This window comes from Cololabis saira, chromosome 19 (assembly GCF_033807715.1).
Source record: "Cololabis saira isolate AMF1-May2022 chromosome 19, fColSai1.1, whole genome shotgun sequence".
Taxonomy (NCBI): domain Eukaryota; kingdom Metazoa; phylum Chordata; class Actinopteri; order Beloniformes; family Belonidae; genus Cololabis; species Cololabis saira.
This window is the reverse complement of record NC_084605.1, coordinates 7132605-7158242: the sequence shown is the minus strand read 5'-3', so window position 1 is coordinate 7158242 and position 25638 is coordinate 7132605. Positions and strand designations below refer to the sequence as shown.

General features: G+C 44.3%; 1 protein-coding gene across 1 annotated transcript; it reads left to right on the top strand.

Moving 5' to 3' along the window:
• The first annotated feature begins 1538 nt into the window (after window positions 1-1538).
• On the top strand, window positions 1539-21190 carry LOC133419772 (NLR family CARD domain-containing protein 3-like). The gene is made up of 8 exons (XM_061709188.1): window positions 1539-1589; window positions 2608-2682; window positions 2971-3181; window positions 6863-8639; window positions 8953-9126; window positions 19890-20063; window positions 20481-20527; window positions 20658-21190. Exons 1-8 carry the CDS (start codon window positions 1539-1541, stop codon window positions 21188-21190), a joined length of 3042 nt encoding a protein of 1013 aa, XP_061565172.1.
• The last annotated feature ends 4448 nt before the right edge of the window (window positions 21191-25638 follow it).

Below are 25638 nucleotides of genomic sequence, written 5' to 3'. Positions count from 1 at the left end.
AGCCTTCCTGATTTCTGTCCTGTTCCTGCCTGCCTGCCTGCCTGCCTGTAACCCTGCATTATTCTTGGTTTATGGATTTTTGCCTGCCCGTTTTGGTTTTGTTTGCCTGATCTGCCTGACTACCCGGTTTGACCCCTGCCTGCCTTTTGACAAAGATTAAAGCCTCTTGGACTCTGATCCTGCCTGGTGTTGTGCATTTGGGTTCTCTGTCCTGTCTGAGCCGTGACAGAACCAGACTCACATAGAGGCCCAGTCTCTTTCAGCTTGTTCAAGATTTTCAGCTTCCTGTTTTTGCAGTAAAACTCTGTTGTCACAGAATTTAATGTTTTTAAACTTAGACACAGAAAATGAGGAAAGTGCTGAGAGTTAGTAAGTAAGTAAAATGTATTTATAAAGCACATTTAAAACAGAGATATTACTGACCAAAGTGCTGTACATGATAATAATAATTTCTAAAAAAAGAACATTCAGTGACAACAACTTAATCACAAATTTGACCTAAAAACACAGATGCAAGAAATGACAGGGGACTTGGAAAGCGAGTGAATAGAGGTGAGTTTTAAATGTTAAAGGTGGAGATAGTGAGGGCACATTGGATGTATGAGGGTAACTGGTTCCAAAGCAACGGCCCTATCACCTTTCAGCTTCAGCCGTGGCCGTGGCACAGGTAGTTTTCTTTGACTAGAGACCTCAAGGACTGGTGGCTGACTGGAACTGATGAACTGGTGATGCGAGCTAGTTTACTGGCAACAGTGTTTGTTGATTTACGAGGACCAAAGATGATGACTTCTGTTTTACCACTATTAAACTGGAGATAGTTGTTTGACATCAAGACTTTGATATCTTCAAACAGTCCAGGAGAGACTGTACAGAGTTAGAGGATTTTAGTGGGATGTACAGTTGAGAGTCATCTGCATATAAATGAAAGGAGATATTGTATTTTCCGATGATGTCGCCAAGGGGAAGCATGTAGAGGCAGAAGAGCAATGGGCCTAGTATGGACCCCTGAGGGGCCCCATAGGAGGCAGAGGCAATAGATGAGGAGAACCGGTCAATTAACACAGATAATGTCCTATGTTTAAGATATGAATTGGAGCAGTCCAGGACTGTCCCCTTAATGCCTATCCACTGTTCAAGGCGAGTGAGAAGAATGTTATGATCCACAGTGTCAAATGCAGCACTAAGATCTAATAAGATCAGGGTTACATTTTCCCCTGGATCTAAAGTGTGCAGCAGATCATTAGTCACCGTAAGGCTGTTTCTGTCCTGTGAAGGGCTCTAAAACCAGACTGAAAAGGTTCTATAATGTTGTGCGTCTTTGAAAAAGGGAGAAGCTGAGAAAAAAAACAGCAGATACGGCTGTATCAGTGACTTCCTCCACCTCCCACTGGTTTCTGACTGCATTCAAGTGACATAAACACTAAAGAGGAGAGCAAACCAGTGCAGGATCAGCTGATCTCTGTCCAACACCAGTGATATGTGTTTCCTCTGCAGATGAAGGTGTGTGTGTGAGCTGATGTGGACGTGAATTCAGCAGAATGGACCAGTGTGACTACAGAGAGGAGGGAGTCCCTCCCTCTAAAACCTCTCTATGTGGGGAACATGAGAGTCGGAGCAAAGCTCAGAGGTGAGATGAGCATCTATAACTGTCTGTGACTGTTCTGCATGTCAGAGTTCAAGACTCACATCACCAACCATCATTATTACAGGAATCAACCGGGACCTGGACCTGGACCTGGACCTGGACCTGGACCTGGATCTGGACCTGGACCTGGACCTGAAGCTGAAGCTGAAGCTGAAGTTGAAGCTGGACCTGGACCTGAACCTGAACCTGAACCTGAACCTGAACCTGGACCTGGACCTGGACCTGGACCCAGCTGTGTGTCATTGAAGAGCGAGAAGTCAAAGGAAGATTTTCTTGACTTCAAAGGAGAGCAACGTTCTGCCTCAAAGAGGTGAGTGTATCCAAACGCTGCCAATGATTTATGTTTAATACTTTTTAAATAGACTGAATATTTGTATCTGTATAACTTCTTTTTCATATATATATAATATTTACATTTTAAACTTTGTCTTCTACCAGGGTCCTTCAGAATAGAGACTCTCTTGAAAATGAACCCAGCTGTTTGTCTTTGAAGAGCGACAGGTCAAAGCGAAGGTTTATTGACGTTGAAGGAGACCAACATTCTTCTTCAGAGAGGTGAGACGTATTTATACATACATTAAATGTATTTAAATCAGTCCTCATGTTAGGAAATCTGAGCTTCCTCTTCATAGATCTTCATCTCCTGTCATGAGCTTTTTCCTCTGGTTGACACATCTGGAGGTCTCACCTTCCAGAGGACTGATCCTGATGATGATCCAGAGTTCATCAGCTGCTTCATGTCTCCATCAGTTATCCATGTTCCTGATCTTGTTGTAACTTTTCACTGAGGTCACATGTACGTTCTCAGTGGATCAACAGGACTAGTTAACCTTCAGCACCACAGCCAGTCCTCTGATGGACTGTCCTCATCCAAACAGGACTTCATGGACCTTCAGCTGGTGTTTGTCTCTGTGAGGACAGACATGATGTGAGCTAATTCTTCCTGATTTCTCCACAGAGTGGACCAGCAGAGCTCAGAGCCTCCCAGCGGTCCGTCTGTCCAGCAGCATCAGACACAGCTGGACTCCATCTTTCTGGTCTGTACATGAACAACAACTGCTTCCCCTTCTGTTCTGTTGATGTTTGTCTCCATGCTGGTCTCTGGAGACCAGTGGACTGTCAGTCTGTCCAACATGGGTCTGATGTTTGTCTCCATGCTGGTCTCTGGAGACCAGTGGACTGTCAGTCTGTCCAACATGGGTCTGCTGTTTGTCTCCATGCTGGTCTCTGGAGACCAGTGGACTGTCAGTCTGTCCAACATGAGTCTGATGTTTGTGTCTGTGGTTTCAGTCTGATTGTGTCCTTCATGTGGTCTTCTGTTCCAGCTGCTGGAGGACAACATTGTCATGTTTGTGAAGAACGAGCTGAAGAAGATGCAGAGGGGTCTGAGTCCAGATTACCCAGAATCCCTAGAGCATGTGTTGCAGGGTGAGGATGAAGAGCAGAGGAGGAGCAGCAGAGAGTCGTTTGTGAAGATCACAGTGAACTTCCTGAGGAGAATGAAGCAGGAGGAGCTGGCTGAGCGTCTGCAGAGCAGTAAGAGGATTTCTCTGAACATTTAAGCTGCTGGATAAATGACCCAGAATGCCTCAGGAGATGAACAACATTCACAGATCAGCCATAACATTAAAACCACTGAAAGATTAAGGGAGGAACTCTGCTCATCTTGCACTCTTGATCCACATGAATCAGAATCAGAATATGGTTATTTTGACCATTGACACCCAGCTAAACATTCTGCAGTCCATTCGCCCCCACATGGTCCCAGCACCCCCCTACAGTATCACCCTCCCTGTACATGACAGCAGTGGACCTCAATAAACATGTTTAACCTACCAACACTACAAGATAACTGGAAGATTTTAGTCCTGGTTTTCCTCTTCCAGGAATCCTGCTGAACTCCAGATTGTCTTGATAATTCTGCAGATTATTGGATCAGATCATCTTCTGGTGTTTTCAAATCCTAAACCTGGAAAATCCACTTCACAGACACCAAAACAATAACAAGAACACAACAACCCACAACCCATCAGGGCTGTACTGCTAACATCCTGGTACTAGAAACTCCAGGACCCCCAGATGTTCTTGTCACTTCCACGTCCTGAATGTTAGGGGTGTTGTGCAACTCGGGTAGCTTGGCTGTCCAGTTATCGAAGGCTATTAATGAATATTATTAATAATTATTAATAATTAATAAAGTTGACTATTTATCAAATTGAATTATCAAAATAATAATTCTCGTCGGGGCACCACCGCCGGGGCCTTACTCCGGAGGAATTGTGATAACTAAACAGCAGAAAATCAGTCTTATATGATTTGAATTATCCTGCAGAACAGCAAATCTTACTATATCTTACAGAATAACAATGAAGGCGTGATATCCGAACACTAGGCTCTGCTTAAACAAATCAATTTGTGACCAAATCTTGCATGAAACAACAACAACCACTCATTAAAATCAATCAGGATTTATTTACATACAGGTGTCAAAAGATGATAAACGCAACACCCCAAATAAACCTGATGGCAGAACTTAAGTATTATAAAACAATTAATTAACTAGAAAAACAACAATCAATAAAAATGAAACTTAAAGTTAAATGCATGGAATGAAAAAAAAGAAATCAAAGCAATAATAAAAATGATATCACGAACATGTACAGTTTAGAATATTGCAGTGTTTAGAGGGTGGTATTTTAAAGATGGCGGAACTGTAACCACGCCAGGTGCAATTAGAACGGATGGTGATCCCGGTGTTTAAACCGTGATCAACTGGCGAAACAGCGCTTTAAAACATGAATGACTAGCAGAAAGTAGTGACTACAAATTAATGACAACAGTCCTGATAATGATGCTGATGTAATCTCAGCTCTGAACACAGATTTAGCTCTGAAAACGCTCTTAAGTTACTGATAAACAGAGGTCACGACTTCACACAGCTCTGAACCGTTCTTAGTCCTACTGATCTGCCGTTCACGGGCTCACGTTTCCTCTGGGATCCGGATCGGGTGCCTGCGGGTTTTGTCGACTGGGCCGTCCCTTCCCCTGAAACGGATTAGACAGCGGCGGGGCCGCCTCGTGCCGGGCCGTGGTTCCGGACCAAAACGGAGGCTCACACGCATTCCTAGGCGCGGCGGGGGACCGGTCTCTCCTGCCGTGCTTCCCTGCGCTGGTCGCCGACGCGCGGCCGTCCGGGCCCCGGGAGAGCTCACGCCGGCGAGACGCCGGCCGTCCGTCCCCGATCCCTGCGCGGTCAGCAGACAGGGGCTCGAAGCGGGGAGGGGGGGTTCAGTCTGAGCGTTCAGTCGCAGCTGTGTCCCGATCTGGTTGCCGGGAGCGCGTGGGCGTCGGAAGCTCGGATCTGTGAACTTAGAGGACAGAGTTTAGTGGAAGCCGGAGCCTCCCCGGGGGACCGCCGCTTCAACCGCGGGTCCAACGGAGCGGGCCCGGTCCGATGCGGGCCTTACCCCTCCCCCCAGCCGGGGGGAGAAAAGGAGATGGGATCTGGTGGCCTGGAGCCAAAAGGATCCCGCTCGGATGAGATGAAGTGGAGAAGAGCTGTGAGGAAAAGGAGAGAGAGGGATTGTGCGCCGCGGGTCCTCGCTGATCCTCCGGCCAGACCACGCCGCAGATCCCCCCCTTTGGGGGGGGGGAGGCCGTGGTCCCTTTGGCCCGGAGCCAGAAAGACGTCCTGACCCGCCAGTTGAATGAAGGAAAAAGAGATCCTACGCGCGCTGCGGTGACGTCATCGGTGCTTAATTGCGATTGGATGCGCGCCGCTTGTAGGCGCCACCCCCCCCACGCAAGGCATGCTGCGGGTTGTAGTTCAGGTCGGCCATTTTTGGAGGCACATTACAGCCGATTTTCAGCTGAGCCGTTTCAAAGTTGAATATACACATTCACAAAGTGTTCATACATTTTATAAGTTCAGAGTTCACATGGGCGACGCCCAACATCCCCCCGTTTTAGATTTGATGAAGGACTGCAGGGTCCGCGTCGGAGCTAAAACAAAACGGTCAGTCCATGTGGTCATAAACTCTGGTTGAGGGGCGTGAGGCTGGCCTGGTTAGTCCACCAGGCGAGTTATGCACAAAAATATGAAAAGAAAAACATATTCAAAGCAATAACACAATTAATTTACATAACACAGTGACGTCAGTCTTACAGTGCGGTAAACGAAAGATAAAAGGAGAGGTTAGTTAGGTTTCAGTATGTACACTGTACCTAAAAAGAAAAGCTTACAATTTAACCCTTCTGTGATTAATTGCTAGGCGACCAAAAACACACATTAACTTATGTTTGGCTGTGGAAGCCTGGAAGTTGTGTGTAGGCGTGAATTTTTCTTTAACGCCCCAAGGTATCCTACCCCCCTTCCAGGTGTGGAGCGGACTTCCACTTCTGGGTCAGAAGAATTGCAAGGGGGCCGCTGCATAAAAGGTAATGCAGCTGTTCAGTGTTCTTTGGCTCAAAAGGTCAAACGTGGGACCCCCCTGTGCTCTGAGGTACGGCGTCTGCGCCTTGGCTGTTAATCGTGATCTGTTCTCCTCTGGTTTACTTTAAGAAAACGCTGAGCTACTTCTTCAGCGTCAGTAACAGTGAAAACTGGGAAGGGCCGCAGCTCCTTTCGGGTAATTAAATTTTTTGGCTTACTCACGGTGGCGTCTGACCGGGGGGGCTCAGGGGAGGAGCGAAAATAATGTAATGTAAATAAATCCTGATTGATTCTTAATGAGTGGTTGTTGTTATTTCATGCAAGATTTGGTCACAAATTGATTTGTTTAAGCAGAGCCTAGTGTTCGGATATCACGCCTTCATTGTTATTCTGTAAGATATAGTAAGATTTGCTGTTCTGCAGGATAATTCAAATCATATGAGACTGATTTTCTGCTGTTTAGTTATCCAATTTCCTCCGGAGTAAGGCCCCGGCGGTGGTGCCCCGACGAGAATTATTATTTTGATAATTCAATTTGATAAATAGTCAACTTTATTAATTATTAATAATTATTAATAATATTCATTAATAGCCTTCGATAACTGGACAGCCAAGCTACCCGAGTTGCACAACAGGGGTGTTTTGGTGGTAAAAGTGATTCTACTCAATATTGGACGGCTCATCGGTTAGAGTCGATCAGTGTTGGTTCACATCCTGATTCCTTAGGACAATTAAGTTGAACTGTATAAAACACTAATTGGTTTCTTTTTTCCACTTTTATTAAGGTTCTTTTGCTGCAGTTTGTAAAAAGCGGCTGAAGTCTAAGCTGAAGAAAAGGTGCCAGTGTGTGTCTGAGGGGATTGCTAAAGCAGGAAACCCAACCCTTCTGAAGCAGATCTACACAGAGCTCTACGTCACAAAGGGAGGGACTGGAGAGGTCAACGATGAACATGAAGTCAGACAGATTGAAGCAGCATCCAGGAAACCAGACAGAGCAGAAACAACCATCAGACAGGAAGACATCTTTAAACTCCCACCTGGAAGAGATGAACCAATCAGAACAGTGATGACGAAGGGAGTGGCCGGCATCGGGAAAACAGTCCTAACACAGAAGTTCACTCTGGACTGGGCTGAAGAAGCCAACCAGGACATCCAGTTACTGCTTCCATTCACCTTCAGAGAGCTGAATGTGCTGAAAGAGAGAAAGTTCAGCTTGGTGGAACTTGTTCATCACTTCTTCACTGAAACCAGAGAAATGTGCAGCTTTGAAGAGTTCCAAGTCGTGTGCATCTTTGACGGTCTGGATGAGAGTCGACTTCCTCTGGACTTCCACAACAATGAGGTCCTAACTGATGTTACAGAGTCCACCTCAGTGGATGTGCTGCTGACAAACCTCATCAGGGGGAACCTGCTTCCTTCTGCTCGTCTCTGGATCACCACACGACCCGCAGCAGCCAATCAGATCCCTCCTGAGTGTGTTGACATGGTGACAGAGGTCAGAGGGTTCGCTGACCCACAGAAGGAGGAATACTTCAGGAAGAGGTTCAGAGAAGAGGAGCAGACCAGCGGGATCATCTCCCACATCAAGACATCACGAAGCATCCACATCATGTGCCACATCCCAGTCTTCTGCTGGATCACTGCTACGGTCCTGGAGAAAGTCCTGGAAACCAGAAAGGGAGGGAGGCTGCCAAAGACCCTGACTGAGATGTACATCCACTTCCTGGTGGTCCAGGCCAAACTGAAGAAGGTCAAGTATGATGGTGGAGCTGGGACGGATCCACACTGGAGTCCAGAGAGCAGGAAGATGGTGGAGTCTCTGGGAAAACTGGCTTTTGAGCAGCTGCAGAAAGGAAACCTGATCTTCTATGAACCAGACCTGAAAGAGTGCGGCATCAATGTCAGAGAGGCTTCAGTGTACTCAGGAGTGTTCACCCAGATCTTTAGAGAGGAGAGCAGCCTGTACCAGGACCAGGTCTTCTGCTTCATCCATCTGAGTGTTCAGGAGTTTCTGGCTGCTCTTCATGTCCATCGGACCTTCACCAAGTCTGGAGTCAACCTGCTGGAGGAACAAAGAAACACCTGGTGGTTTAAAACAAGAGCAGAGACTGACCTCTATCGGAGTTCTGTGGACAAGGCCTTACAGAGTCCAAACGGACACCTGGACTTGTTCCTCCGCTTCCTTCTGGGTCTTTCACTGGAGACCAATCAGACTCTCCTACGAGGTCTGCTGAAACCAAAAAAAAGAAGATCACAGAACATTCAGGAAACAGTTGAATACATCAAGGAGAAGATCAGTGAGGATCTGTCTGCAGAGAAAAGCATCAACCTGTTCCACTGTCTGAATGAACTGAACGATGGTTCTCTGGTGGAGGAGGTCCAACGGTCCCTGAGATCAGGACTTCTCTCCACAGATGATCTGTCTCCTGCTCAGTGGTCGGCTCTGGTCTTCATCTTACTGTCATCAGAAGATCTGGATGTGTTTGACCTGAAGAAATACTCAGCTTCAGAGGAGGTTCTACAGAGGCTGCTGCCGGTGGTCAAAGCATCCAAGAAAGTTGTGTAAGGACGAACACGGACACATTTGTTTTAATTACAATCACATGTTGTGTTCCTAGAGGAAATCAGTTAAATTCACTGTTCAACTAAATTTAGGTTCATGTGGGACCAGTTCTCCTCAATGATTCATCTCAGGAAACTTTACGTGCAGATAATAAGACAAATGCAGCTTTGATCAAGACTGTAGTGCAGCAACACTTATTGATTAATAGTTGAATTGATCAGTATTCATTTCAATTCAATAATTCATTCATTTGTTGAATTAAATATTCAATTTTTACATTACATGATTATTTCTCTTTAATCTCCTCTGCAGGTTGAGTGGTTGTAACCTCTCAGAGGACATCTGTGCAGATCTGTCCTCAGTTCTCAGCTCTCAGTCCTCCAGTCTGACAGAACTGGACCTGAGTAACAACCACCTGCAGGATTCAGGACTGAAGAAGCTGTGTCCTGGACTGGAGAGTCCACACTGTCACCTGAAGTCTCTCAGGTCAGAATCGACCAAGTGTTCAACTGTTGACCGTTAGAACTGTTTGTTTAGTTATTTTGTTAGATTCCCGTTAGCTGCTGACCTTTCAGAGGAATTTATCTGGGGTCTCATCAGAATCATCAGCTGAATTACAATGTTATCATTAATTAAAATACATAAACATAATGCTCACAACTCAGAGACAACAGACACTAGCACACCTCCTCCAAGTGCAAAAATAACATTACAATCAGCACAATGGCATTATGACTCTACATTCCCTCTGTTTAAACTCAGCAATTACATTTTTTTCATCACAATTTCAAACAAGATATTAAGACAAAACGAATCAATAGCTCACTTCTCAACGGTGCATTTGATTCCCTCTGAGTAAACAGAAATTACTTGAGTTTCTTCTTAAAGCTTGACATATTATCTCCAAACATCTGGTAATTAATTCCTCGCCGCCATCGCTTTGGGATTCATTGTCTTCTGTTTTAAGTTATTTCTACATGGAGGCAACAGAAAACTATGGAGCTAGAACAGTCTCATAATTCGCATATGCACACACCGTTTCACAAATACACAGGACAAAATTCACAAATGCACACACCGATTCGCAAATGCACACACTGTTTCACAAATGCACAGGACAAGTTTCACAAATGCACAGGACAAGTTTCACAAATGCACAGGACAATTCACACGTGCGTAGGACAAGATATGCAAAAGTATGCAAAGTTTTTGATGCACACACAAATATAACCTGATTTACAAACGTTTTTTTTGTCTGTGAGCTGCGCTGGATTTGAGTGACTTTTGAGACTCCCCTGACGTGACTCGATCCAAAAAGTTTTTTTTAACACGGAAGGATCTGCAACCAATCAGATATCTTCCTTTGTTTCAGCCAATCATAAGTGCGCACCCCACGTGGGGGACGATTTACTCGTAAACCAATCAGATTAAAGGGGCGGATACACCTGCTGTTTGAGGTGCATTTGCATCGTTCGCTTAGAAAAGTGATTCAATATTTGGAGTTGGTGGAGTAAAGATAAATAAACAACACAGCAACACGGGATGGAGAGATCACTGCTCTGATTTTCTTGTGATCTCGGTAAAGAAAACAGCGCGATCGGAGATGGCTTGTCGGGCCATTCAACCAGAGCCGTCGGGAGACTGGAGAGCTCTTAGTCCTGCCGATGCAGCAACTGATGATGAGAAACAGTGTAGATATTTCTGTATTTGAACTACAGTTGTCGTTCAGGAGAACGAGCCTGTTGACGCGTCAAATGACGGGGGCGAATATTGCTGTACAGAACGCGACCTGCAGTTCTGGCTCTGGCCGCGAGTGGCGCTGGTCCCGGTCAGACACCAGCTGACCACAGTGACCAGACGCGGAGTTCGGAAACAAGCAGCTGTTATCCTCACATTTATGATGTGACATTCCCACCACACAGAGACAAACATATGTCAAAACAGCGGTGGCAGATCAACACATTCCCAGTGCAGATAGAGTCGTGCTCATCGGAAGATGCAACGGTGATGGTGCTGGTGGGGGTGTTTGTCCACCGATCATCAAACGTCTGAGCAGGATACAGAGGTTCTTCGGTTATCAGTCGACTGATACCGACTTTGCTCCAGATATTTCGGTAAATGAATCTCCTGACGACATGCACGTGCTGCTCCACCTGGACGCTGCAGTTCGTCCCCGTCAGGAAGAAGGATGACGGCCAGCTCTCTGCTGCGGTCTGTCTGCTTCTGAGCTGAATAAGCGGGACATTCCTATGTAATACGTCGTCAAACCAAACGGAGCAAATACAGAAATATCTCCGCTGTTTCTCATCATCAGTTGCTGCATCGGCAGGGCTAAGAGTTCTCCAGTGCCAGCCAACTAGATGGCTCTAGTTGAACGGCCCGACAAACCATCTCCGATCACGCTGTTTTCTTTACCGAGATCACAAGAAAATCAGAGCAGTGATCTCCTCTCCATCCCGTGTTGCTGTCTTGTTTATTTATCTTTACTCCACAAACTCGAAATATGAATCACTTTTCTAAGCGAACGGCGCTAACGCAGTTCAAACAGCAGGTGTATCCGCCCCTTTAATCTGATTGGTTTAGGAGTAAATCGTCCCCCACTTAGGGTGCGCTCTTATGATTGGCTGAAAAAAAGGAAGATATCTTATTGGTTGCAGATCCTTTCGTGTTAAAAAAAACATATTTGTGGATCGAGGGATATCAGGGGAGTCTCAAAAGCCACACGCAAATCGAGCGCCGCTCACAGACAAAAAAACTTTTGTAAATCAGGTTATATTTGTGTGTGCATCAAAAATACTTTTGTATATCTTGTCCTACGCACGTGTGAATTGTCCTGTGCATTTGTGAAACTTGTCCTGTGCATTTGTGAAAGAGTGTGTGCATATGCGAATCGGTGTGTGCATTTGTGAATTTTGTCCTGTGCATTCAATCAATCAATTACTTTATTTGTCCCCAAGGGGGCGATTAGTTTCGCAACAAGAGAAGCACACAATGGGTAAATATACATAAAATATACATACTAAATTACAATAATAGTATAGACTTAAGCTTCCCCCACTACCTTTTCCATCCCACTACCTTTTCACCCACTACCTTTTCCTTCCTGCATTTAAAAGAACAATAGCGGAGGGAACAAAGGAGTGTTTGTATCTGTTAGTCTTTGCAAAAGGGAGTCTAAGCAGTGTACCTGATGGTAGAAACTGAAACTGTTGATGTAAGGGATGTGAGCAATCAGACAATACGGAGTTTGCCTTCTTGATCAGCTGTTTGTTATAAAGTTCTTGTAATTTTTGTTGAGCCGACCCGATTATTTTACTGCTTAGACTGACAACCTTATTGAGCAAGTTTCTGTCTTTGACTTTTAAGGATTGAAACCAACAAATGAAAGAAAAAGTGATGACAGATTCGATGAAAGAGCGATAAAACATAGACATCAGGGAAACGGTATGTGCATTTACGAATCGGTGTGTGCATTTACGAATTATGAGACTGTTCTAGCTCCATAGAAAACCACCTGCCGGGTTTGAGTTTCCTTGTTCATGAAATGTTAAACAAATAAACTTTCCTAAATAACCTGATGATCTCTCTTTAATCTCCCCTGCAGGTTGAGTGGTTGCAACCTCTCAGAGGACATCTGTGCAGATCTGTCCTCAGTTCTCAGCTCTCAGTCCTCCAGTCTGACAGAACTGGACCTGAGTAACAACCACCTGCAGGATTCAGGACTGAAGAAGCTGTGTCCTGGACTGGAGAGTCCACACTGTCACCTGGAGTCTCTCAGGTCAGAATCCACCAAGTGTTCAACTGTGGACCGTTAGAACTGTTTGTTTGGTTGTTTTGTTAGATCCCCGTTAGCTGCTGACCTTTCAGAGCAGTTTCTCTGGGGTCTCATCAGAATCATCAGCTGAATTACAACGTTATCATTACTTAAAATACATAAACATAATGTTCACAACTCAGAGACAACAGACACTAGAACACCTGCTCAAAGTACAAAAATAACACTAGAAAATTTCAGGAAATTTTGATATGGGCATGCCCTCCTGCCCATTCGTCCCCTCTTGCTGCTTTGGTTTGGGGCTGTAGTGGTTGTGTTTGGGGTGGTTCTATGTCAGTTTGAGGTGTTTACGGTTGCATTTCATTCATTCCTGTGCTCGCTGCAGGGGGTGTGGTTTAGGGTTGTTAATAAACCTTTGGGAATGGGGCCGTTTGGCATGGATTTTGACATAAAATTTCCTTAAATCGCAGCTTCATGAAATTTGAATATATCAAAGTCCACAGCGTGCCGAGTCTGGGAACATTTGTACTATGTCTTTACGATAACCTGTAGCCTAGCAACAAGCGTCCAAAGTCAAATGGAAATTAAAAAAAAAAAGAAAGGTAAATATCGCAAAGACTGTAATAATTGGCATAATGAGGTTGTACGGTCCGTTAGTGCCAATCGGGCCGAGTGTTTGAAAGTTTGAACAATGTCTCTACGATAAAGTTCAGCCGAGCAATAAGTGTCCGAATTTTAGCCTTTTTTTTTGCTTTTAGGCATCTAGCGTTGCCACGGTAAGATTTGTGACTGAGAAAAGTAAGGCCCATCGAGGCACCATGGAGACGCATCCAACGATGTATGGCATGCATGGGTGCACATTGCGGATGGGGCCGTATTAACGGACGAAAAAAGAGTGCAGAATAATAATAAGAACTAGAAAATTTCAGGAAATTTGATATGGGCATGCCCTACTGCCCATTCGTCCCCTCTTGCTACTTTGGTTTGGGGCTGTAGTGGTTGTGTTCAGGGTGGTTCTATGTCAGTTTGAGGTGTTTACGGTTGTATTGCATTCATTCCTGTTCTGTTCCTGTTGTGGTTTAGGGTTGTTAATAAACCACAACCCCTGCTTCGGGGTTGTGTGGTTTAGGGTGATTAATAATGGCCAAGAAGTAGTTTAGGGTTGTTAATAAACCGTTAAATGTTGTTGATAAACCTTTTGGGATGGGGCCATTTGGCAGGCATTTTGACTTAAAATTTATGTAAATCACAGTTTCATGAAATTTGAATATGTTATAGTCCGCAGCAAGGCGAGTTTTGAAACATTTGAATCATGTCCCTACGATAACCTGTTGCCTAGCAACAAGCGTCCAAAGTCAAATGGACATTTTTTTTTTAATTGAAAGTTTAATATCTCAAAAACTGTAATAATTCACATAATGAGGTTGAAAGATGTTTTGGTCCGAAGTTAATCGAGTCTGGAAACATTTAAATGATGTCGCTACGATAAAGTTCGGCCGAGCAATAAGCGTCCGATTTTTCGCCTTTTTTTTTTGCTTCTTGGCATCTAGCGTTGCCACAGTAACGCTTTTGGTTGAGAAAAGTATTGCCCTTCGAGGCATGATGGATCCACATGTGTTGATGTACAGTATGCTATGTGTGGGTGCACGTTCGGGTTCAGGCTACGTTAATGAATAGGTTTTTTTTTCACCATGGTAAAAAACCCCATCCGAATGAATAGGGCCATTTGGCATGGATTTTGACATAAAATTTCCTTAAATCACAGCTTCATGAAATTTGAATATGTTAAAGTCCACAGCGTACCGAGTCGGGGAACATTTGTAAGATGTCTCTACGATAACCTGTTGCATAGCAACAAGTGTCCAAACTAAAATGGAAATTTTTTTAAAATTGAAAGTTAAATATCGCAAAAACGGTAATAATTAGCATTATGAGGTTGTACAGTCGGTTAGTGTCAATCGGGCCGAGTGTTTGTAAATTTGAACGATGTCTCTATGATAAAGTTCGGCCGAGCAATAAGCTTCTGAATTTTCGCCTTTTTTTCTGCTTTTTGGCATCTAGCGTTGCCACGGTAACGCTTTTGACTGAGAAAAAAAATGCTCATCGAGGCACAATGGAGACACATCTAACGATGTATGCTATGTCTGGGTGCACGTTCCGGTTCAGGCTACGTTAACAGATAGGTTTTTTTTTCACCATGGTAAAAAAACCCATCCGAATGAATGGGGCCATTTGGCATGGATTTTGACATAAAATTTCCTTAAATCACAGATTCATGAAATTTGAATACGTTTAAGTCCCCAGCGTGCCGAGTCGGGACACATTTGTACGATGTGTTTATGTTAACGTGTTGCCTAGCAACAAGCGTCCAAAGTCTAATGGAATTTCTTTTTAAATTGAAAGTTAAATATCGCAAAAACCGTAATTCGTAGCATGATGAGGTTGTAAGGTCCTTTAGTGCCAATCGGGCCGAGTGATTGTAAATTTGAATGATGTCTCTACGATAAAGTTTGGCCGAGCAAAAAGCTTTTTTTTGCATTTTGGCATCTAGCGTTGCCACGGTAACACTTTTGACTGAGAAAAGTAATACCCATCTGTGGCAGGGTGCGTGCCACGGGGGCCCGCCCGAAGGATGGAGAGACACGAAGCTTGTGCAGACCCTTTTTTATTTCTCACACAAAACACCCCAACACAGTGCAGAAACACACAGCAGCTCCTCCGACCTTTTTCTGCTCTCCAGGTCTGCGTTATAAAGGCAGGCCGGGTGGAGGCGTGGCAGCCACTCAGGTGGATGGGACACAGGTGCGTGTCCCGTCAACCTCTCCACCCGGCCACACACCCCCAACGCCAATCTCGAGCCGGGGTCCGTCCGGAACGAGCCTACTCCCCCCCCGCCCCCTCGGAGCGGGAGAGGAAGCCCGGAATCCTCCGGGCCTTCCTGGTCGGGGGGGTCGTCCCCGGTGTCGGCCTGACCAGCGCAACGGTCGGGGGGGTCGCCCCCGGCGTCGGCCCGCCCGCCGTGGAAGACGCTCTTGGGGCCGGGCCCATGGTGGCCTCGGGCCACACGGTGCGTCCACGACCGCGTCCTTCACGGCGCAGCCCCGTCCTGGAGCTGGTGCGTCCCGGACCACGCCCTCCTTGGTGACGCAGCCCTGCGCCGGCTGCTGGTCGGCCTCCAGGACCGCCACTTCCCCCACACCTTGCTCTGGCCGCAGGTCCGGCCCCGTCTCCGCGGGACCCGCGGGACCCGCCGTCGCTGGCGGCTGCGCCTCCGCAGCCGCCTCCCCAGCCAACTCCGCCTCCCCCTCCGTCTCCGCCGCTGACTCCATCCCAGGAGCCCTCGTCTGGTGGCCCGCAGCTTCTGCCTCGCGGCCCCTAAGCTCCGCCACCAGCACTGCCGCGGCGAACCTCAGACGGGGTGCAGGGATGGGTCGCTCCGTCGGTCCCGCCGTCTCGGGAGCCGTCGCCTGGCGGCCCGCAGCTCCTGCCTCCCGGCCGCTTAGCTGCGGCGCTGGCATCTCCTCCCGCGCTGCTGGCGCCAGGGTGGGTTTCCCCGCGGCCATGAGCGCCTCCATTGCGGCCAGCTGCCGCTCGCCCTGGTCGCGGAACATGGCCGTCATGCCCGCCATGGCCTGGGCGAGCGCGTCCAGGGCCCGCTCCATGCCTCTCTCGTCCACCTTCGAAGACCCCACGTTGGGTGCCAGATGTGGCAGGGTGCGTGCCACGGGGGCCCGCCCGAAGGATGGAGAGACACGAAGCTTGTGCAGACCCTTTTTTATTTCTCACACAAAACACCCCAACACAGTGCAGAAACACACAGCAGCTCCTCCGACCTTTTTCTGCTCTCCAGGTCTGCGTTATAAAGGCAGGCCGGGTGGAGGCGTGGCAGCCACTCAGGTGGATGGGACACAGGTGCGTGTCCCGTCAACCTCTCCACCCGGCCACACCATCGAGGCATGATGGAGATGCATCCAACGATGTATGCCATGCGTGGGTGCACTTTGCAGTTCGGGCCATATTTACGGACGAAAGAAGCGTGCGGAATAAGAATAATAAGAAAAGGGACAACTTTTCTGTATACTATTATATCGCCTTCATTTTCATGTTTTTTCTCGTTTTTTCGGGCGTGTTTTATTTTTTTTTTCCACATCAGAGCGCCTGCTGGTGCGCAGTGGGACTTTTGCGACTATAGCTTGTTAGCAAAATGCTAGCAACATTGCCCTTTGGGCCATTCTGGACGATTGCAATATGGTCATGCCACTAATTGGCATGCCCATAATAATAAGGAAGAAAAGGGAAACCTTTTCTGTATACTAATATATCGCCTTCATTTCTCAGGTTTTCCCGGCCGTGTTTTATATCTTTTTGGGATTTTTTTTTTCCACATCAGAGCGAGGTCATGCTTGTCCTGCTTGTCCTGTGCATTTGTGAATTTTGTCCTGTGTATTTGTGAAACGGTGTGTGCATTTGCGAATTATGAGACTGTTCTAGCTCCATAGAAAACCACCTGCCGAGTTGGAGTTTCCTTGTTCATGAAATGTTAAACAAATAAACTTTCCTAAATAACCTCATGATCTGTCTTTAATCTCCTCTGCAGGTTGAGTGACTGCAACCTCTCAGAGGACATCTGTGCAGATCTGTCCTCAGTTCTCAGCTCTCAGTCCTCCAGTACGACAGAACTGGACCTGAGTAACAACCACCTGCAGGATTCAGGACTGAAGAAGCTGTGTCCTGGACTGGAGAGTCCACACTGTCACCTGGAGTCTCTCAGGTCAGAATCCACCAAGTGTTCAACTGTGGACCGTTAGAACTGTTTGTTGGGTTGTTTTATTAGAACTCTGTTGGCTGCTGACGTTTCACAGCAGTTTCTCTGGAGTCTCATCACAATCATCAGCTGAATTATAACATCATTAATTAAAATACATAAACATAATGCTCAAAACTCAGAGACAACAGACACTAGGACACCTGCTCATGTTACGCCTGAAAAAGGGCAAGAAATAATCACAATAGTGATGCACTCTTTCCCAAACAAGAGCATTTACCAAGTGCAAAACAATATTCACAATAATCACAGTTACAGAGGTTACATATCACCTGCCACTAACAAAACATAGTATTTCCTCTGAGACATAAATCTAATTTTGACTAAATGTAAATAATGTCCAATATTAGCTCAAGAACATCAGTAGACTCTCGCCAATAATCATAAAACCTGTTTAATAACCGATAAACAACACTGTTCAAAATAAATTTACATTATATGCACTTTTAGACTAGAAAAAACTAGACGTAGGTACACAAAACAATGGCCAGTCCGTGCGCACACGCGATACACACACACGCGCTTGACAACACTCGATAAAACTCTGCTCTACATTACTTTTAAACTTTAGACTTTGATTTGTCTTGTTCATGAAATGTTGAATAAACTTTCCTAAATAACCTCATGATCTCTCTTTTATCTTCTCTGCAGGTTGAGTGGTTGTAACCTCTCAGAGAACATCTGTGCAGATCTGTGCTCAGTTCTCAGCTCTCAGTCCTCCAGTCTGACAGAACTGGACCTGAGTTACAACCACCTGCAGGATTCAGGACTGAATAAGCTGTGTCTTGGACTGGAGAGTCCACACTGTCACCTGGAGTCTCTCAGGTCAGAATCCACCAAGTGTTCAACTGTGGACCGTTAGAACTGTTTGTTGGGTTGTTTTATTAGAACTCTGTTAGCTGCTGACGTTTCACAGCAGTTTCTCTGGGGTCTCATCAGAATCATCAGCTGAACTACAACATTATCATTTATTAAAATACATAAACATAATGCTCACAACTCAGAGACAACAGACACTAGGACACCTGCTCAAAGTACAAAAATAACATTATAAATCAGCACAATGGTATTATAACCCTAAATTCTGTCACAGCCTGGCACTTACAGCCACAGCAAGGAGGGAGACACAGCTTGATAAGGAATATCAAAAATGCTTTTATGAACAAGAAATGACTGAACTCAAATATGTTAAACGATTATAAAACATGGGATGTGGATGTAAGTAAAGTAAGCATGAAGTGCATGTTGTGGGAGTATAGATGTGTGTTGGGGGATGCATAAACTGAACAAAAGGATAATAGAGGAAACTAAGGCTGCCACATCACCGACCAGGTGCCTGCAAGTGTGAGAGAGAGAGACAGAATGCATAATAGGCTTGGATTTAAAGACTGGTGGACACCGGGCCCAGGTGTCACCAGTTGGCACTGATTACCACTCTGCTGGTATGGTAAGAGTAGTCTACCTCGAAGTAGAGCAATGCTACAGAACCACCAAAGGGGTCGCTATATATTCTCATCACACTCTCAAACAAGATATTAAGAAAAAATTAATCAATAGCTCACTTCTCAACAGTGCATTTTATTCTCCCCAAGTAAACAGAAATTACTTGAGCTTCTTCTTAAAGTTTAACATATTATTATCTCCAATCCAAACGTCTGGTAATTCATTCCTCGCCACCATCGCTCTGGGAATCATTGTCTTCTGTTTTAAGTTACTTCTACATGGAGGCAACAGAAAACCACCTACCCAGTTTTAGTTGTTTTTGTCCATGAAATGTTAAGCTAATAAACTTTCCTAATTAACCTCATGGGCTCTCTTTAATCTCCTCTGCAGGTTGAGTGGTTGTAACCTCTCAGGGGACATCTGTGCAGATCTGTACTCAGTTCTCAGCTCTCAGTCCTCCAGTCTGACAGAACTGGACCTGAGTAACAACCACCTGCAGGATTCAGGACTGAAGAAGCTGCATCCTGGACTGGAGAGTCCACACTGTCACCTGGAGTCTCTCAGGTCAGAATCCACCAAGTGTTCAACTGTGGGCCGTTAGAATTGTTTGTTCAGTCTGTGTCTGGATGTCCACAAGGTGCTGAACTGATCAATATTCTGTCATTGATCCATTTCTGATCATCTGACCTTGAATAAAAACGAGCTGATTGTTTCTGGAAACTTTAGAACATTTCAGACCAAACAACGTCCCTGGAAAAACGAATGCTGTTTGGTTGGTTGAGAAAAGATTGAGAAAGTCTCATCGTTTATTCAGCTCAAATGAAGCTCATTAAAGTGATCTTTAAACACAGCTGACTACTGGATGTAAAACTCACTAAAGTGTTGAGGACAGACACGTCAGTCATGGAGTGTGATGCCACATGTTCAGGTCACATGATGCTCTTCACACGTCTCTCTCCACATCTGGATGCTGTCGGCCTCAGCAGCAGTGGGACTCTTTGAACATTGATGTTCATCCACAAGTTTATTTCAGCCTGAAACGGCTCAGCAACATTTGTTGGATTCATGGTGAATTCCAGTGTTTCTGCTGATCCTCTAACTTTTCCTTCAGCGCCATCATCAGGTAAACACGAGGACAGAGTCAGCTTTAGTCTCAGAGCAGTTCCCCCAGAATCTCTGCATGTGTGTTGTGTTGTGTGTCTGCAGGCTGTCAGGCTGTCTGATCTCAGAGGAAGGCTGTGCTTCTCTGGTCTCAGCTCTGAGCTCCAACCCCTCCCATCTGAGAGAGCTGGACCTGAGCTACAACCATCCAGGAGAGTCAGCAGGGAAGCTTTTGTATGCTGGACTGGAGGATCCCCGCTGGAGACTGGACACTCTCAGGTATGAAGACAGAAGGACATCAGTGTGCTGGACTCTTTATGGTGTTGTGGACATCATCTTTGTGGCTCTCTGGCTTTGAACAGAGATCTTTGAGCAGACGGAGCTGCTGCAGCTCATCTGGTGCTGCACCAGAGCTGATCGATGCCGTTCACAACTCTGAGCCGTTCTTTGACCCAGTAAACATCCCAGAACCACAGCAGTGTGGTTTTCAGGCCCATCACAGCACAATAACAGCTGCACCTTCACTCACCCATGATATGGTCTCCTCCTGCTGCTGATTCAGCAAAGATGAAATCAGATGAAAATAATGTGTTCAAACTGTTCAAGCTCCAACGTGACGACCACAGGACCACAGAGCCATGTAATGTCCATGTTTGCTGAAAGACTGTGCTGGTCTGACCCCCCTCCTCCTTTCAGGGTGGAGCCTGCTGGACAACAATGGTTGACACCAGGTCTTAGGAAGTGTAAGTGTATTTTTATTTCATTCAAACATTCAACCATCTTCACGCTGACACATCACTCATTCATGAGTCCATCAATTATCAATGACAGATCAATAATAACTGCAGCTGGGTTGTTTGTTGTCTCCATCAGATTCCTGTCAACTTATCATCGACACAAACACAGTCCACAACAACATCAAACTGTCTGACAACAACCGGAAGATGATGTATGTGAAGGAGGATCAGTCATATCCTGATCATCCAGACAGGTTTGAGTACTTTCCTCAGCTGCTGTGTGGAGAAGTTCTGACGGGTCGCTGTTACTGGGAGGTCCAGAGGAGAGGAGGAGTTTCTGTATCAGTGAGTTACAGAAGAATCAGGAGGAAAGGAGACTCTAATGACCGTTGGTTTGGAAAGAGTGATCATTCCTGGAGTCTGTTCTGTTCTGATGATGGTCGGTACCGTGTCTGGCACAATAACCGAGTAACATCTTCCTCCTCCTCTTCCTCAGTCTCTGAGAGAGTAGCAGTGTATGTGGACGTTCCTGCTGGAACTCTGTCCTTCTACAGTGTCTCCTCTGACGGACTGATCCACCTCCACACCTTCAATACCACATTCACTGAACCTCTCTATCCTGGGTTTGGGTTCTGTTCTGGTTCTGGTTCTGCAGTGTCTCTGTGTTGAGTTCAGTCTCAAGAGTCTCCTCCTGTCAGAGAAACTGTCTCTGTTGGACAGATAGTTGAGTCTGTACATGTGTGTCTCTGTTTCCATCAGAACATCGTGAATCACGTGATGCTGAAACTGTTCTGAATGATTCCTTGGAAACTTCTTCCTCTTCCAGTCCTTTAAAGGTGGAAGCTGCCATTACAGGGCTGTACGCTTACTTTTTTGAATGGTAGCACTGGTGCTAGCAAGTTAAAAATTTTAGTAGCACAAATAAAAATTTACTAGCACACCCGGGTGGACAGTTAGTAGGGGTGTAGCGATACACTAATCTCACGATACGGTACGATACACGATACTGAGGTCACGATAACGATACGATATTATAGCAGTATTTTTTTAACAACCTTGAATGAGGAACATATGACTGGAAAAAATGGTCTTTTATTTTGAAAGACACAAAATACAAAACAATGCTGTGTGTTTGCCCTATTGTTACAGTTTGTAATGTTTTATAACTGTTTAAGTTTTAAAGAGAAAGCCAGGCCAACCATTTTCCACAAAATGAACTAAAAGTAAATGTCAGGTTTGCATTATGCATCTTCAGTTTCATACAAATGAAAATATTTTGCCACAAACTGAATAGTTTCTCTCATGTATGATTTGACTTTTTTATTTTCCAGAAATTTAACAACTAAAATTAAATAAATAAATAGAAGTAAATAAATACATACAATTTTACATCATAAAAAAGATTGATTTATGCTTACCTTATAAGTGTAAGAGGAGATTTATTTTTGTTAAGGTTATTTTGGTAATTCAGGGTTCATTATTTTATAAATATATTCTTTATATTCTGTAAATCAGGGACTATAATGACACTAGTCAGTTTATCTGTAGTTGTTAATATGTTTTAGATTGGGCGGAGTGATACAGCACTAGGTGCTGTGTTGATGTTCTAAAATCCTACGCTGTTGAGCGGACAGTAAAGTACTCTCAAACTCAGCAGAAGTTTCCCCGTGTTTATCCTACTCACGACCCGAAAAAGGTTTAATTTAATAAGGTAAGGCTTAACTGTACACCAGACTTAAAAGTTCAGAGCTCAAAATCCCGTGATCGGGACCGCAAAAAGGTACTACTTTCTTCTGAGCGGAGTAAGATTTTGGTCCGCGGGTCGAGGCGCAGTCACCACGCGCGGTCGGATCATGGATGTATTGTATTACAGTAATAGCCTTTCCACACGGCGCCCCGGCCGTATGGTCGCGAAAATACGGTATTTATATATGAAATGTCAGAATAGGTAATTTTTTGACGACACCCCGGTTGAGAAAGGCTGATGTAGGTCAAGAGACATTCATATTGATTTTCACACTTTTTTTAACATGACCCCAGCGCAACTCACTCGCACAAATGCGAGTGGATACATATTTCTCTTCGCACCGGATGATTTTTATTCGCAAATGCGATGAAAACTGTCGCACTGTACAGCCCTGCATTATACCAGGATCCACATGTTGTTCTTCTGTCTGTTTCCAGTCAGAGCTTCACAGTGAACAGCAGCATGTTGTTCCTCTGCAGCTGAGTTCAGCTGAGATCATACAGTTCATGTCAGCTGCAGTTAGTTTGCTGCACATGTGACCAACATGTGATGTCAGAGAGGAATCACTGAGCTGCAATCGGCCAAGATGAAGTTACAACCTGCTGACAGATCTGAAAACACGGTTGCTGTGCAGCCAAGGTTCATCCTGGTCTTTATTCACACCACTTCCTGTTCCAGCCATGACGTCACTACTGGACTGTCAGGTCTCTGTTATGGTAAAGTGTTTGTTTATATGTGAGCTCTCACCAAGATGAATAAGATTATCCATCCATCATCTAGAACTGCTTCTTCATGTTCAATAATGTGCTTCTATGGTTCCTAGACTGTAGAAGAAGAACTGGACAACCCCTCCATGATGGCATCTGTAACTAATGATTCAGTGAGTCAAGAAAACTGTTTGGAAATAATATGTACTGTTTGGAAATAAGATGTACTGTTTGGAAATAAGATCAGTACGGCTTTAGAACCAACAGGTCCACCTCATTGGCAGTGATTGAACTAGCAGAAGCAATCTCTGCTAACATAGATAACAGGTAATACACGGTTGGGGTCTTTATAGACTTAAGAAAGGAATTTGACACTATAGACCACAATATATTACTGAAAAAAATGGAAAGGTATGGAATCAGAGGAGTCGCCCTAGCATGGTTAAACAGCTACTTAAATAACAGACAACAATTTGTCCATATGAATAATGTTGATTCTGATCTGCTGAAAACAACTCATGGCGTTCCACAGGGTTCCGTTTTGGGACCAAAACTATTCATTATGTTCATTAATTATATATGTAATGCACTGCCTCTTCTTAAATGTGTCCTGTTTGCTGACGACGCAAGCCTGTACAGCGCCGGAAAAGACCTCGAACAGCTCCTGCATGCAGTGGAAAGGGAACTCAACATTCTCAAACTGTGGTTTGATGTAAACAAACTGTCACTGAACCTCACCAAAGCCAAATACATTATCTTTTCCAACAAAAAAATTAATACACAACCCAAATATCTATAAATAATGTAGAGATTGATCGAGTAAACGAACATACATTTCTGGGAATTACCATAGACAGTACACTGATCTGGAAACTACATATCAATAACACAAAAACAAAAATCTCTAAATCAATTGCTATATTATACAAAATGAAACACATACTGAACAGCAATACACTCCACATACTGTACTGCTCCCTCATACTTCCATACTTAACTTATTGTGTGGAATTATGGGGGAACACCTACAAAACAAACATCAAACCACTATACATGCTACAAAAGAAAGCAATACGAATCATAAACCATGCAGACTACCTTGCTCCAACCAACCCACTCTTTATTAAAACAAACACCTTAAAATTGGAGGACCTAGTGGCCATTAATAAAGTTTTAATCATGTTCAAGGCACACAATAATATACTCCCACCCTGCATGCAGGAGCTGTTTGAAATATCCACTTAGGGGGTCATGTATTTTTAAGAAAATGGGTGTACGGACCAATACGAAGAGTAACTGTGTATCAATAAAGGGGTCCAGCTATGGAATAATTTAGAAAATGAACTAAAACTATGCACTACTGTAATCAAATTCAAAAATAAGTTTAAAAATAAAATATCAAATAAATATAAAACATTGATATGATAATTTTATAAAAAATGCCATGGTAGTGTTTGCACGACCGCTCTCCGTTTAGCCGAGGAGTGCGGTGAAGCAGCACCACATCATACCAGGTGCCTTGTAAGCCACGTGGTGTGTTAATTTTTTTTTTTTTTTTTTTACACACCCTACTCTTAACCTCTGCTCTCCGCGCTGCACAGTGTCTTGCCAAGAACCACTTAATTTATCACTCCTTGCAATTTATAGTAGGTTTTTTGTTTTGTTTTCATCTTTGTTTTTTTTTTGTCTTTGCTTGTTTGCTTGTTACTTGTCCAATATATCCATTCTTTTTCAATGTTTGAACCCAAATTATTAGTTTTGTTTTGTATAAAACCTCCTGAGTCGAGGTTCATAAAAGGGTAGGCATAATAAGCCTTGGCTTCAGCCTATACCTTTTCGGTGCCATTTAATATATTGGACCTTTTTTTTTATGTAGTATTATGTTGTATCCGAATGGACCGAAATAAAAAACTTCAAAATCAATAGCAACCACAGATTTTATGGTCCATCATCCACTGGATCACATTTCTACCACATCTATATTTCTATAGATACCAAATATAAACAGCTGTTTTCCTCCATCAAAAGCTGTTTCAGCATCTAGAGTGCAGACTGCAGATCAGGGAGGTAGTTTTGTGGATTACTGAACAATATTTAAAGGGGACATATTATGGCATTTAATGTATATTTTAAACAGCTGCATTCTAAGGGAAGGGGGGGTATGATAATGAGGCTCTGTGCTGATTGGCTCCCTGAATGACGTGTAGCAGGGGAGGAGAATAAACCTCGCTCCGCCAGAGCAGCCCGAGCCTGTAAATAAATCACAACACTGAATTTTCACAAATGGCAACTTTATTGTTAAAAAAATAAAATATGAGTTGTATATAAATAACATTTATGCACTATTTCAGCCCTGTTTGTGTTTTGTTTTTGTGTTGTTTACATGTCCCGCTTAATTTGGTTGGCTGTTACATTATACTTTTTGAATTGGTGATGTGAACACATAAAGTACACGTTATGGTACCTTTTGATTTAACCTTTATACCTTTATATCAATAAAAAGAGTTTTAAGCTAATGTCTGTCATTGATCCATTCACAATCGCTAATGTCATTCCTGTAAATAATCTCACTAACTCCATTTAGTATAAAAAACGTTTTAACTTAATTAACTGATACATTATGTATATATTTATTGCAGTAATGCGGGGAGATTCAGCGCTCA

Bases quoted from the DNA above. Each gene is read 5' to 3' on its own strand.
- LOC133419772 (XM_061709188.1), top strand. From the start codon at position 1,539: ATGGACCAGTGTGACTACAGAGAGGAGGGAGTCCCTCCCTCTAAAACC. The intron at 1,590-2,607 runs CTATGTGGGGAA...CTCCACAGAGTG, and splicing joins TCCCTCCCTCTAAAACCTCT to GACCAGCAGAGCTCAGAGCC. The intron at 20,528-20,657 runs GTAAGTGTATTT...TGTCTCCATCAG, and splicing joins GACACCAGGTCTTAGGAAGT to ATTCCTGTCAACTTATCATC.